Below are 14466 nucleotides of genomic sequence, written 5' to 3' on the forward strand. Positions count from 1 at the left end.
TTCACTCATTTTCCACTGACCACCTTACATGTACTTTTGCTCTCAAGCCTAGGATTAAATGCTTCCAGGTACCACTGCAACAAGGCTTGTGATTTTATAGATTAGTTGAATACACTTTCAGGTTTTCTGTTAACAATTTATCTTTGAACCTTCACTATCTTAATGTTCAAAATTCAGTGGAAACAAGGGCTTTCTTTTGGCTTGTATTGTGGTTTGATCTCAGCCAGCATCTAAGCCCTGTGCAGCCACTTGCTCTCTCCCCACGTTGGGATGGAGGGGAAGAACTGGAGAAGTGAGAAAACGCATTGCTTGAGACAAAACCACCTTAAAAGGGAAAGCAAAAGCTGTGTGCACAAGCAAAGCAAAACAAAGATTTTAGTTACCACTTTCCGTAGGCAGGGAGGTTTTCAGCAATCCCCAGGAAAGCCAGACTATATCATGCTTAAGAGTTACTTGGGAAGACAAATGCTGTGATGCCCCCTCTTCCTCCCTCTTCCTCCTTCTTCCCCCAGCTTTATATACTGAGCATGAAGTCAAATGGTGTGGAACATTCCTTGGGTCACTTGGTGTCTGTAGTCCTGGCTGTGCCTCCTCTTGGCTTCTTGTACACCCCAAGCCTCCTTGCTGGTAGGGTGGGGTGAGAGGCAGGAAAGGCCTTGGTGCTGTGTAAGCACTGCTCAGCAATAGCTAAAACATCCCTTTGTTATCAAAACTGTTTTCAACAAAAGTCAGAAAAATAACCCCTACCAGTAGTAGCCCAAACCTTGCTAATCTTGCTAACAGAAGCTGTACTTGTCTCGGCAAGAAAAGTGTCTACTGTCTCTACTGTCTGCCTTCTATACTGATTTAATATCCAGATATCACACAATCCTTTACTTAGTTCATTATCAACTTTCTGTGCCTTTTAATTTATAATGAGTATTAAGATAATTTGCCAGAAACATCTGCAGCCATCCATCTAAATGCTTATTTTACTCACCGCTATTTGTGTATGTCTCTGGAGATCAGCCAGGTATTCAACTGAAGTAAAAATACAAATCTTTAAATCTTAGTTTTTGTTCTGTAAGATTTACTTGCTTTCAAAAGGTCAGATTTTCTCATTATTTTGCTTTTGTGTTTTTTCTGTGTTTGAAATCCAAACACATGAGTTCATGCAGATGACTCATAGTGATATATTCCCTTGATAAGAAACACTAATGTCAGCATCCTAACCTGTTCAGGGAATCACCAGGGCCACACTGGGAAAGCGTTCCATTCTCAGACTCAGTGCTGCTCAGCTGAACACTTGTGTTTATGTACAAGACTTCAGAATTTCCATCTGGAGAGAGCTGAGAATGAGAAACTAATGTTGAGGAGTCCTTGCTCCCTGTTTCTCATCTTCAGCCACTGTGGATGTACCGGGTTGTTATCTTTAACTGAAGAGACGGAATTGGCATTTTGGGTATTAAGTAGTTAAAATAAAGAGATAGGTGTCTTAACCAGTCAGTTTTACTCTTGGTCTTTCTTTTTTATGCTTTTTACTCTTAAACTATTTTTATGCCTCACTTTATCTTTATGTATAAGTTCAGTCATATCCCTCCGTGATACAAGGTCTTAGATCATTATGTTCTCAAAATACTTCACAAAGATTAGTAAGTATTACCAATGAAGAAGAAATGGATTCCCATCCCACAGAAATTTTCAACCCATCAAAACATTTCCCTGCACTGAATCAAGACAAAAATCAAAGCAAAAATTGGGGAAAATTTGGGTTAGAACATTCATTTCAATTCTGTAATTTAACAACCTTACATTTCAGTTTCAGTAATTTTAACTTCTCCCTGCAATTTTTTGAAGCAGCAAACTGAAAGTTCTTATTTAAAGCAGTAGTTGTAAAATTTTGCAGCAGTGCCTTTTTTTTAAAGTACTGTGTTTGAAAATCTTTGCTGAAGCCTTCTTTTTCTTACAAGTACCTTGGTTTTGAAAATCGGCCTTTTTCACCTAGAAATGAAAAAGTTTCATAGGGAAACTCACATATAATTATGGAAGGTCTCTTTGTCAACACTGAGTGGATGGAGAGGCCCATTTAGTTGCTTGCATGTGTGACAGGTGCCATCATTACTTTGCCTTGTGCTGCCATTACATGGGCGAGACAATCCTTCTGGTCTTACAGACCATAGCAGATGTCTCAAATACCCTGCAGCAGCTCATTTGCCATCACCTTGAAAACCGAATTTATGCCAGAGAAACTGAGTCTGATGTTGGGATTTCACCAGTGCCAACTGATGACTACATGATTTCTTTTCTTCCAGCCTGAGATAACTCACAATTCCATTTCTCAGCCTACTGAGATATTGGAAAATACATACAGCTTTTGGTGTTAAGCTTTCCTGAAAGTAATTCTGTAGAAGCTTTGCAGTGGGAGAGATTAGGAAAAAAAGCAGATGGCAAATAATTTGCCTCAAATGACTTGATTGATTTTGTGTGATGCCACTGAATATAGAGCCTGTATATCCTCCTTTGGTACCATGTTCTACCTACAGTGAAACTTGTTTTCCTGTGCTCTGATCACGTTAGAGCAGAAGGTTTTATCTCCTAAAGTCTCTTCCCACCTAAATAATTCTATGATTCAAGTTTATGATTTCCACTACACTTTAAATTAATTATCCTTATTGTATTCTGCCAAGAGGCAAGATCACTTAATTTGCTTTTGTGTAAAGCCTTTTAATTTTGCCACTCATTCTTCTGTTGTTAGATGTACTAAAAAAAGTAGTTTTTCCCCTCAAAACTGTACATTGTTCTATTCTTCTGCCTTGCCATAGTTCTCTTCCTTTGATTTCCTAGCTAAGTATATAATCAAAGACTATTATATGTCTTCTAAATCCAGATGTATGTAGCTCCTTGTAGTTTAACTTGGTTTTTATTTTTTGAGGTCCAGCTTCCCTCTTAAATATTCCTAAAGAAATTAATATGTATCAGGATAAGAGAGAATAATTGTTTAGAAATATAAGCAAAAAGTGAAAAATTAGATGGTTGAATTTCTTAGTGGAAGGTCATAGCCCATGAGATTCTTGAGAAACCTGCACTGAATGTGTTCTCCTATTCAGCCATGAGATAAAGGGTGTGGAAGAGTTAGGTGTCAAGATTTTTCTGGTAATAGGAGTTTTGTGAGTGTAATAAAAATAAACATCTTACCAAGAAGACAGAAGTATTTCTTAGTGCTAGTTGACATGATAATACAAAGACAGATGGAGCTTAATGTTGATAATGAGGTGATACATGTGGGGAAAGCAGTTCTAACTCAGATACCCAGTGGTGGGTTCTGAAGAAACTATTTTTTCTCAAGAAAGAGATCTTGGACCTGTGCTGTGGTATGTAATGTTCTGTAAACATCAGCTCACTGTCCAGACACGGGCAAGCAAGTAAATGGAACAGTAGGGATTAATAGAAAAGTAGCATTTAAAAAGCCTAAAGAGTGTAGAAGAGAAAAGAATTATGCCACTTTTAATCCCTGGTGGGTATGCCTTTAAAGCACTGAAGCAAGGCTTGGTTTTCTAACCTGAAATAATAAGTAGAAAAAATACAGAGGTGGACAATAAGAAGGATTAAGTACAGTTTCTCTGTAAAGAACAGCAGGATAGATTAGAAATCTTTAACCCAGAGGTCCGTAAAAGCAGGATAAAAGAGGAGTGTGGTTGTTCACTTTTACTGCCATTCAAATGTAGGTGAGCTGAATTCTACAGTGGTGCTTTAGTTACAGATGTTCTGTCACTTTTTGTGAAGCAGTGACACTGCTTGTATACGTGTATAATGCAGGATAATAAGCCTTTGAATATTGAGCAGATACTTTCATTGTTGTGTGAGTAATGACTAAGAATAGCTCAACTTCTTTGTTTGGTTTTGAATCCAGGGAAGAAGGGAGAAATGCCACTGGAAGAATGTGGTATTCACTGCCAGGAGTGTTCAGAAGCTTGGTACATTATGGTTACTGGGAAGATGAATCTTGAAAATCTATGGATTTACATACCAGCAAAAATATTTCACATTCATTAATGTGAAAATTATTTAAAAAGGTGTGCAAAATCTGAAATGCCAGGAACCTTACCTTTTTGTTTTTAATTACCTGAGATCTTTATTTTGTAAGTAGAGGAAATAAACTGCTGCCCTTTTTCTGGCTTTGCTTAGCTCTTTGCAAAGAAGCCACTGAAAACCCGATGTTACTACAGTATTAATACTCATCAGAGGCAAAAGTGGGAGGCATCATGTTTGTAGTCTCAGAATTTACCCACAAAGGGGTCTCAGTTCTTTTTTTGCTGAAAATCAAGTTGTAACCAAGTAATCATCACAAATATGGTGATTTTTAGAGTGAGATAAAGTATACTAATACTGCCTACCTAGTCATTATGTAATGCTCAAGAAAAAAAATCTTTATAATCCATACAGAGCATAATTAGTTTGCTTCTAGTACTGCATTAGCTAGCTTCTAGTATTACATGTACCCTGGCTGATGCAAGATTCTGATACTTTGTGAAATAAGTCCTTCTGATTAATCTTTAAGCTGAACGAACATGCTTCAGTATTATGCATTGATACAGTGCTAAAAAAAAATCCACCAATGCATTCTCTTTAATTGTGCATTATCCTGTCAACCTAAGTTTAACTATTTGACATGAGCAGTTTCTCACTTGTAAATCAGCAATAATTTATTTATACTACCTTCCAACAAGATTCCTCTTTCCTTACATTTCTTGAAGATTGAACAACGTTATGTTCAGCACAGTTCATGTTAACATGTCTGTTCTAGTTTGAGGTGTTTCTCCTCCTCAGCTTCAGAGATTTTTTTTTTTAAATTCCTGAAATAGGCTTTAGTTTTTCCACAATAAGAGGTTTGCCTTTAGCTCCCTGTCAAAGTGATCAGGTTTGATTGTGGAGGGACATTATGTGGGGCACCTGTGCAGCTGAGCAGCATCTCGGGCAGACTGAACACACAGTTCATTAGCACCATTTCACCCAGGGGCTGAGTGTGCTATCTGTACAGGCATCTGAGTCCTGCAGACATAATCTTGACAGTAAGAGGACTAAATGGGTTGTTTCAAGTCTTGCCGCCCTGGTCACTGGGCCCTCAAGGCTAGATTCTTATTGTCACTGCAACTGGTTTGTCACAGCAGGCAGCACATGCCCTTTTTTTATCCAGTTAGATACATACTGAGAGCATGCTGGTGGTGCTGTAAACATATAAAGAATAAATAAAAGGTCTGCACTACTCTCAGACAAAGCAGGAAGAAAGCAGGACAGTCAGCCCCCTTTTTCCTCTTTGCTCTGTAAAGTAGAAGACTCCTGATAGAAAAGTGAAAGAAAAGTTTGCTTCTTTCTAGTCACACCTGGAGAACACAGTCCCTACAGATCATTCAGAGAAAGTGAATGGAAGATGCCTTTTTGGAAGGTGAGCCAGATGCATCTCCCTCACATACACTGAAGTTAGCTACAGCTTCTGCAACAGCAGCAGAAGTTTCTCTGAGAATGAAGAGGAATGGAAGGAGAAAACAGCAGCAGTACAGTAGGAAAAAAATGTGGTTTTTTCTGTATGTCTACTAAAAGGACACCTGCGGTTCCTCTGGGAAACCACTAACTAAAAGAGTGAGATTTGGTGGTTCTGGAAAGCACCAAGAATGTCAGGAGGTCTCTTGTATTGGGGACATAAAAGTTAAATTTGCCAGTATCAATATTCCCAACTAAATCCCACATGTTTTCTGGTGGGTAGATTTTGTGACACTTGTTCTGCAGCCAAATTGCCTTTCAGAGAAGGATCTGTCTTTACTTCAGTAGGATTTACCTTAATTGCAGGCAATATAAAAGATTATAAGGTAGTATAAAATTCTTCTCTGTATATATATTACAATGTACAGAATACCTTTCTGTGAAGTTCCTTCTCAAAACAACAGGTGTCCATGTATATGTTCATACGTGAATATTTGTGAGTGTGTATATATGTGCTTAAATCAGCTACACAGACAGCTTGCAGTATCTTTGATTTTGCAGTTTAGCTTTTTCAGTAAGAGTTTTCATAAAAATACCATGCAAATGCAGTTTCAAATTTTTTTCAGATACCAATGTTCCTGTTCTTTGAAATAATGTAGAAACTCTATGCTAGATTTTGCCTTACTTTTCTTAATCATAGTTTTCTAGGATCTTTGTCATTTTGGAGAGCCAAGTATTTAGAACTGGGTATGTTTCTAAAGATGATGTATTTCCTTGGAGGGTTTTATGAAAAAACCCTAAAATACTGATGTGTGTCTAGTGAGGTATAAGGTATTTAAAGGAGCAGTGAATATAATTCTTTGCATCACGTCACAGCATCTCCTGACTGCCCTCACCTGTTGAACCCAGGAGGTACTACTGCTGTAGTTAAAGCAGCAGGACACAGTACACACACTTGCATCTCATTAGTCCAGTCCACAATCCAGAATATTAGTTAAGCCAAAAATGAAGGTAACTTTGTGTGAAGACTCCAGTTTGTGAACTGGAAAAGCTAGTGTATCAATGGACATCCTTTTCTGCTGACTGTGCTGTGGAGTGTGATAAGGTCTGGCACAAGGAGTGGGCAGACTGATAAAGCAATTAGAATCTTCAAATGACACAGCTTAACTATCCAAGAAGTGTCTGCCAGAGCATGTGCTTATGTGGAACTTATATTCAGTGCAGGTGTAGAGCTAATTATTTTCCCAGTGTATCATGGTACCAACATTCAGAGAACCTAAAATCACATGGAAACTCTTTTCTTCTTTCATATGGCAGTAAATGCCATGTTTTATTTCTAGTGACACTCAACTCTTTCAGCTGTGTGGTTGTCCAAGTATCTCCCTATCTTTGCTGAATCACTGCTGTATGGCCTAAGTGTTTCCCTGCACACGATCCTGTTCTAAGCAGTGCATATTCCTATGTGTGCTGGAGGGTCTTTGCAGATGGGTGGGGAGCTGTGAGCCAAATGTGGTGGCAGGGCAGGGCTCTGTCCCTCCCCCAGCCTCCAAGTCATGCCAGCAAGGCAACCCTTGGAAGCCAGCCCACGTTGACCATGGCTGTGGAACATGTGGGTCGTGTTTGTAATTCAATGGAGCAGACTTCTGTGTTAGTGGAAAGAAGCAAGCCTTTTTTCTTCAGTTCCATGGGCTAGTTTTGAAATGCTGTGTTACTAGCGGCAGAGAACTGGCCTGCACTCATCTTTGCACCATTTTAATGCAATCAGTCTAAAATGATATTCTTACTTGGTATGAAAGTGGTACTGTATGGTGATAACTGGATTGGTGGCAGTCTCCTGCCATGCTGCCTTGCTTATCTGCACACGTACTCCCAGTGACCACCTATCTAAGGACCATCTTTAAGGCACCTGAGGCAGAGGGACCACCTGTACTATTACTGAGTGCTTTCACTTTACTAATTTACGAAATGACATGGCAAACCTGTGAGAGAAATGTCTGCTTTTTCACTGACTAGTGAAATGCTCCTTTTGAGAGTTAAGAAGTAGAGGTGATGATGAAGACATGAAGGAAATAATCCTTTCCATCTGTCCCTAAAAATATTCACTTCATAAGTCAGTTTCTGTTTATTGAGATAAAGATGTTATTTATAACATTTACTTCAAATGAGAAGCAATTTATAGTATCCTGTAGGGAAGATGGTGTCTGATTATACCAGTATATCACCAAACCCGCATGTAGTGTGTTTTGTCCAGTTTGCATATGCATAGGTGGTCGTAAATGGTGCCAAGAACTGGAGATCTGTCCCATTCATTTTGTTTTTATAAACCAGCAACAGTGAAAGCCCATTGTAGCTTTGTAAGAAGTTGCTAGAAGAGTATGGTATTTTTAAACTTTGAAGTCCCTATAAATCAAAGCATGTCTTACGTGGAGGTTTTTCTAAGTAAATGTAAAGCGTTCTTTTTATAAAAAATCATTATTTCCTCTTTTGTGAAGCATTTTCTAAAACTAGGAAAAGCTTTGTTAAAAAGTCCTCATATGATGATAATGTGTGAAAAAATGTAAAATATAATTTAGGTTGGGGGTTTTTTTATAAATTATTTTTCTTTGTTTTATTGCTAAATGCAAATGCAATTCAAAGTCAGAGTAACTTATTAGAATCCACAGATCTTTACACTGCTACTGAGATGTGTTTTAATTTCTTTGACATGATCCCTGATTGCTGTGAGAAGAATCAGTTCAGTATTTTTGTTCTTAGATTCCCCCTCCTTTGTCTTGCAGCTACTTGTGGCAGATTCCATTAACAATTGCAGTAGGAAATACGAGCCACATCTCATCAGAGGCAATTATATGGGTGTCTAACAAATCAGGTAAAAATAAACTTTCCTCCCAGTGGAATCTCATAAAGCATACTTGTGTTTTCCTCAAATGTATCTTTGGAATTGATCCTAGATAATTGTTTAGTTGCTCTGCACCCAGTTTTAACTGCTTAAAATGAATTGCAAAAAAAGCAGAGCTGGGAAGGGAGGGAGGAGGAATGAAGGATGAGCAACTATGTAGATTTATAATACTGCAGAATTTAGACAGTACAATGTAAAGCTTTTACAAAGAAATGTAAAGTGCTAAGTATTTTATATTTGGCAACACATATCAAATAATTGATAAATGTAATTCACTTTATTCATTGGTGAAAGTTAAATGTAATATTGTATAATGAAGCAGATATTTTGAGTATAATTTAGTACATGTAGAATTCTAGCATTTTTAACTCAGTTCATAGTGTGAACCAGGGCTAAGAAATAGTTGGTGTCATTAAAATTGTCCTTTTTGATCTATCAAAAGTATTTGTTCTCTCTATTAGATAACCGTATCCTGGACCTCAAAAGTGCATTGTTTTGCTTACTACTCATTTTCTTCCTCCTCAGTTCTTGCATGATCATAACAGTAATAGTTATTGTTTGGAGGAAAGTGAGTGCTATATACCAGTGACTTTTTATCACCTGAGGAAGCCCACCACAGAAATTTCATGAAATATTTATCTGTTTCCTTAGCACTTCATGCTACATTGTCTGACAGTTTTGGACTAGAATTGAAGAGAGGGAGGGAAGACACATGGGGACTTGAATAGAATTATTATATAGAAGGGAAAAGAAGGATGCATGCAACGCCTTTACATGTGGGCTGTAGAGGGAGAGCTGACCCTTTCATGTATAATTAGAAAGGTATAGAGATTTCCCTCTAATAGAAGATTAATGGGAAAGAGAAGAGTCAAACCTGTGTGAGATTTTTTTTCTCTTTTGTGAGTTGCTAAAATATATAAGTCACATAGGGCATTAACAGCCAGAAGGGCTGGAAATGAATGGTGGGTGGTCAGTAGAAATCTGAGTACCCCAGCTTCCTAGGTATAAAGCATGTGTTTTCTGGCCAGATAATTTGCAGCCTATGAGAAAGTCACATGTTTTATGCTGCTCCCATGATAGAATGATCTAGAAATGTGCCTGCAACCAGAGCAATTTTCATACCTGGGAAACATACTCTTATCGAAGCATACAGGTGCTGCCTCATTTTTCAGAAAGTTACTGCTTTGGCCATACTTTTTAACATTAACACTTCCAAAATACTTCAAGACCTGTTTGCACTTTCAGAGTCTCCCTTAATGACCTGCTCTACTTTTGTCCTTTAGGGCTTGATTGAACTCTCATTGAAGTTATTAGAAAGGTTCCCACTGACTTCAGAGCATCCCATCTCATTAGGTTGCACGTGCATGCCTCCCTCCCTTCACTCCCACCTTCAAAGTTCAGTATATTACTATTACCTACACAGATGCTTCCTCATTGCCTTTTACTTGCAGAGAGCTGTGGAGGAACAAGTCCATAAAACTGCTACCCACTCTTTTAAGATCTACTGCTTCTATTGGAATGCCTTCAAGAAATCAACAAATTAATGATGGCTAGTGTGAGCAATTATTTTGGGCTGGCTACTTTATAGAAATTAAAGAGGAACCTTTCCGAGTCATCAGTCTCATGTGTAGCAAATCAATGACACTGTGATCTATTGTCATTATCCTTGTTCTTCCTCATTACTTTCACTCACTCATTCACTTGCTGTGCCTCATTGAAAATGAGACTGTAAACTTGTGACTACAGCAAGAATGTCCTCTTGCTTCTCCTTATTGTGGTCTAGCTCAGATGAAGAATTCCTCAACATAGAAATGTCAGTAAGAACATGCCTGAATGTATACTCAGTGTATGCTGCTGTGTATTGAGGCTGCTATACATATTTTGTGATATTCTTGAGAGGTTTTCTGCAGCTAGTATGTTTGTTTTATGGGGATGAGGGAGGCATTCTGAGACTCCAAAGGACGATTTTCTGGTTTGATTCTTGTGGACTGGAAAAATCTTGAAGAATCTGTTGTATAGAGGACAGTTTCAGTATTGTCCCAGTGGGTAATCTTGGAAAAAGTCTGCAAGCTGGAGGGGAAACAAACTGCTCCAGAAGATATTTGGAAGATTGGAAGTGGTCACATTGTTCTTCAAGTGAGTATAATTAAATGCAGATCCTCAAATCAACTTTGGAGTAAATGCTCTTCATGAGCATGGTTTCCGTCTGCTTTTTAGGAAAGAGTTGGCAATTCCTTCTTATTGACTAAACTGTTGTGCTGAAGGAGCTTCCAGTGTGACTGCAAGAGTGGATAGGAGCTAATTAACTGAAGAGCTATGAACGATGAGAGAATGAACAAGCTAACAGACAGGCTCTGTTGCTTGTTACTGTGGTGTGTTGACCTTGGCTGGACACCAGGCACCCACCTGAGTCACTCTATCACTCCCCTCTGAAACTGGACAAGGGAGAAAGAATGTAACTAAGTGTTCATGGGTCTTGGATACGGTCTGAGTTAGAGATCCCTCATCTCAGCAAAACAGACTCAAAATGGGAGCAGGATAATGAGAAGTAAAAGCAGATCTTAAAATGCCTTTCCCCCATCTCCACTCCTCCCTGTTTCCCAGCTCTGTCTCCTCTCCCCCAGTGGTGCAGGGAGAAGGGAATGGGGGTTATGGCCAGTTCATCACACATTGTTTCTCCCACTGCTCTGGGAGAGAAGTCTTCTCCAGCTCAAATGTGTGGTCCCTCCCTCAAAGTCACAGCCTCCTCTCAGGCATCCACCTGCTCTGGTGTGGGTCTCCTCCACGGCTGCAAGTGGATCTCTGCATCTCTGTGGATCTCTGTGGGCTGCAGAGGAATCTCAGCTCTGGTGTCTGGAGCACCTCCTGCTCTTCCTTCTCCACTGACCTTGGTATCTGCAGGGCTGTTCCTTCACATGTTCTCGCCCTGTTCATCTCTGACCACAACTAGTCTGAGCTTTTTTTTTTTTTTTTCCCTTCTTTTTCTTAAATATGTTATCATGGAGGCATTACTACCAATTCCAGTTGACCCAGACTTGGCCAGTGGCATGTCTGTCTTTGACCCAGCTGGTGTTGGCTCTGCTGGACACAGGAAAAGCTTCTGGCAGCTTCTCACAGCAGCCATTTCTCTAGCCTCCCCTCTGCTACCAAACCTGGGCATGCAAACCCAACAGAGTCATTATTACTGATCACACCCCTGATTTCAGCTGCCAGTTGGGAAAAGAGTTCAAGTTGATGCCTACCACTCTGATATCTTGACATATCACTTACTTTTTCCAATAAAATTAACCTTGTCGGTGGGTAATCTGAGCGAAATGAAACCACAGCAGTTTTAAAATAGCTACACATAGAAATACATCAAAAATGTTCCTTTTTTTTGGGTGGTATTTCAGATAACAATACCCATCAGGAGAAAACCCAGTGTCTTGCCCTAGCTCACCAAGAATAGTTACTTGCTGATGTAAGTCTTTTACTTTACGTACATCCAGAAAGACAAAAGAAAATTGTTGATTTTTGCATCCTCTCTGCTACCGTGTCTATGACCCCATCAAGGATACCAGTTGGTATTTTCATGAACAAGGGATATGAGGCTGCCCTCCAGCTTTGTGAGAGCAGCATGAATTCAGGATGATTGAGTTGCTGCTCTGTCCTCATCTTGTCTGTCCCTGGCTACACGCCAGAGATGGTGAGCATGCAGATCACTGATTGTTCAATATGCTGAGCAGGATCAGTTGAGATAACTGCATGTCACCGCAATTGCTGGCAACGGTGCTAGATCTGTCCATTCTTCACAGCACTGAAGTGAAGGAACACACTGGAAATTACAGCTACACAGTCTCTTTTTGAATTGTAATTCATTGTCCTTTGCAGGAAATCCTGTAGGGAGAACAGCGCAAGGCCTTGGCAACTTTTTTGACAAGGTGCATAATATCCAAGATGTTTAAAATCTAATATAGCTCTTCCCACCTGTTTGCTGAAGGTATGTAAGCATAGTTTTGAAAGCTTTTCATTTTGCAAGTACTTCTGCCAGTCTCTCTTCTCCTTACCAGTGAACCATAGCATTTATGTAACTGTATTCCTACTCATCAGTTCATATACCAGCCAGATGATGGTTCCTTTACTGGGTTCAGTTTGTCTGGCGTGTGAAATAGAGCTGTCTCAGTTGCTCTCAGAGTGCTGCACAAATAGGTCACCACCACCTTTTCTGTGTTCACTCCCCATGGCCATGGAGGAGGCTGTTCTGCTTCAAGTAACTGTAAACCAGTCACAAAGGAAACATCTTGTGCCAAACTTTCCTATCCATGCCGAGGTCAGAAACATCATGCTAAATTGGCTGCAGTGCTCTTTGTGCCCTAGTCTTGAATGATAAATTTTGCTGGCACTGTGGAAATCAGTGGTGTTACAAACTTCTGCTCTGTCATATTCCAGGGCTTTTTTTCTGTTTCTCCTCGATAAGTTGCCTCTTTTGTGGTTGCTGTAATGATCCGTGAACATGTATCCACAGTGTTTTTGGATCAGCCCAAAATCAGTAGTGGGTAGAAAGCCAAGAACCAGCTTTGAACCCATTCCATCCCTATGACTGCTAAGCAGGGCTTGCGGGAGTGTGTTGGTGATTGCTGATGAAGGTGTACTAGGTGTGGGAGCACAAGCTTGCCTGTGCATGTTTCTGCAAGTCCAGAACTGACCTCATGTGAGGAGATTGAGCTAGCATCCACTTCCAATAGGTGAGCAGGGCTTTGGAAAAAGGCTTACTTGCTGTTCCCTGGGAATCACTGCTGTGGTGCTCAATCTCCAAGTAGGAAATTTTTCCATGCAACTCAGCAAGTGCTGCTGAACTGGCTGATGCAGCTTTAGTCTGCCTCCCTGCCCTTTCCATCCCCACCTCTTGTTCACTAGCTGAGCTGTTATGTTCCAGGGAAATACTCCTTTGATAGACCTCCCTGCCTCGGTTAAAGTGACTGCTGTTCAGATGGCTCCTTATATCTCCTCAGGATTGCCATGAGATGGAGGACAGCAAGTTCAACAGGGCAATTCCCTTCCAACAGCAAGTTCCAATTTACTTTGCCACCTCCTACAAGATAATCTCTACTGTAAGCCACTCAACAGTCAGATTCTCCTCCAGGAAGTGTTTTGTAGAATACAGATGCTTCTGAGCTGAGGTTTGCTGGCTGCCCACTGGGGAGCTGGGCATTAGTTGTGGCTTTAGAAAAATACTATTTCTTTTCTTTTCTGAAACTCAGCTGTTGAGCTTTACCTGTGTTCCTTCCGGACTCCACTCTTTTATCTTTAAAAAGCAGGAAGAGGGGAAGCACTGTGAAGAAAGATCAATATACAGGTCCCACTTTGAGCTTCAGCCAGCCATAGTGAGAACCAGGGATACAGGACTTAGAATCCTGTGTAATTTTGACAGAATGAGTCAGAATCATTCCCGTTATTCTAACAGCTGAGTGAAGATCCTAGCAGAAGACTGCTGCTTACATTATCACCTTAAACATTAGCAGTTTCATCATAAAGGAATATTAATGGATGGAAAGGTAATCTGAAGAAAGAATTATGTCAAATGGAACATGAACGTATTTCCTGATGTGCTCCATTTATTTTGCTAATATCTATACCGAAATATTTTCTTTCAGCATGGAGCTGTGGCAACACGGCAAGTAAGATAAAACTTTTTCTTCTGGTTTACCTTCTCCCTGTATGAAAAGTTCTTGCAAGAAGATTTGCAGAATTTAGTTAAAGCCAGTATGAATTATTGTGAAATTCCTCATGGAACACTTTTTTGTCAAAAGAATTTCACTTGCTGTTGTTGTCAAGAAATTGTACTACACTTGTGCAGTTATTTTTTGCAGCAAAATGGAGTCAATTCCCCAGCAGGGAGTCTACTAGCATAAACCAATTTCTAGTATGCTAGGGGCTGTATGAAGTGAAGAGTTAAAATAACAACTGTGAGTCTGAAGACTTGAAATGGTACTGAAACTGTGTTTGGTCTATGCTTTTGGCTGTACTGTCTTGCAGTAGGGTGCCCTTCTCCCAGACCTGCCTCACATGTTGGTTTTGATGGAATTGAAGCTGCTGGGAGAGCTCAGAAGTTCAAGCCACATGCACCAGCTGGA

At 39.9% G+C, this 14466-nt stretch overlaps 1 protein-coding gene across 1 annotated transcript in view; it reads left to right on the forward strand.

Annotated features, from left to right (window-relative positions):
• TRHDE (thyrotropin releasing hormone degrading enzyme) overlaps nucleotides 1-14466 on the forward strand; it is a 206701-nt gene that overhangs the window by 147052 nt on the left and 45183 nt on the right. Inside the window, exon 10 of the mRNA XM_066319185.1 lies at nucleotides 8235-8323. Coding sequence (XP_066175282.1) covers nucleotides 8235-8323 — 89 coding nt within the window. The remainder of the gene's footprint in view (nucleotides 1-8234; nucleotides 8324-14466) is intronic.

This window comes from Sylvia atricapilla, chromosome 5, assembly GCF_009819655.1.
Source record: "Sylvia atricapilla isolate bSylAtr1 chromosome 5, bSylAtr1.pri, whole genome shotgun sequence".
Taxonomy (NCBI): Eukaryota; Metazoa; Chordata; class Aves; order Passeriformes; family Sylviidae; genus Sylvia; species Sylvia atricapilla.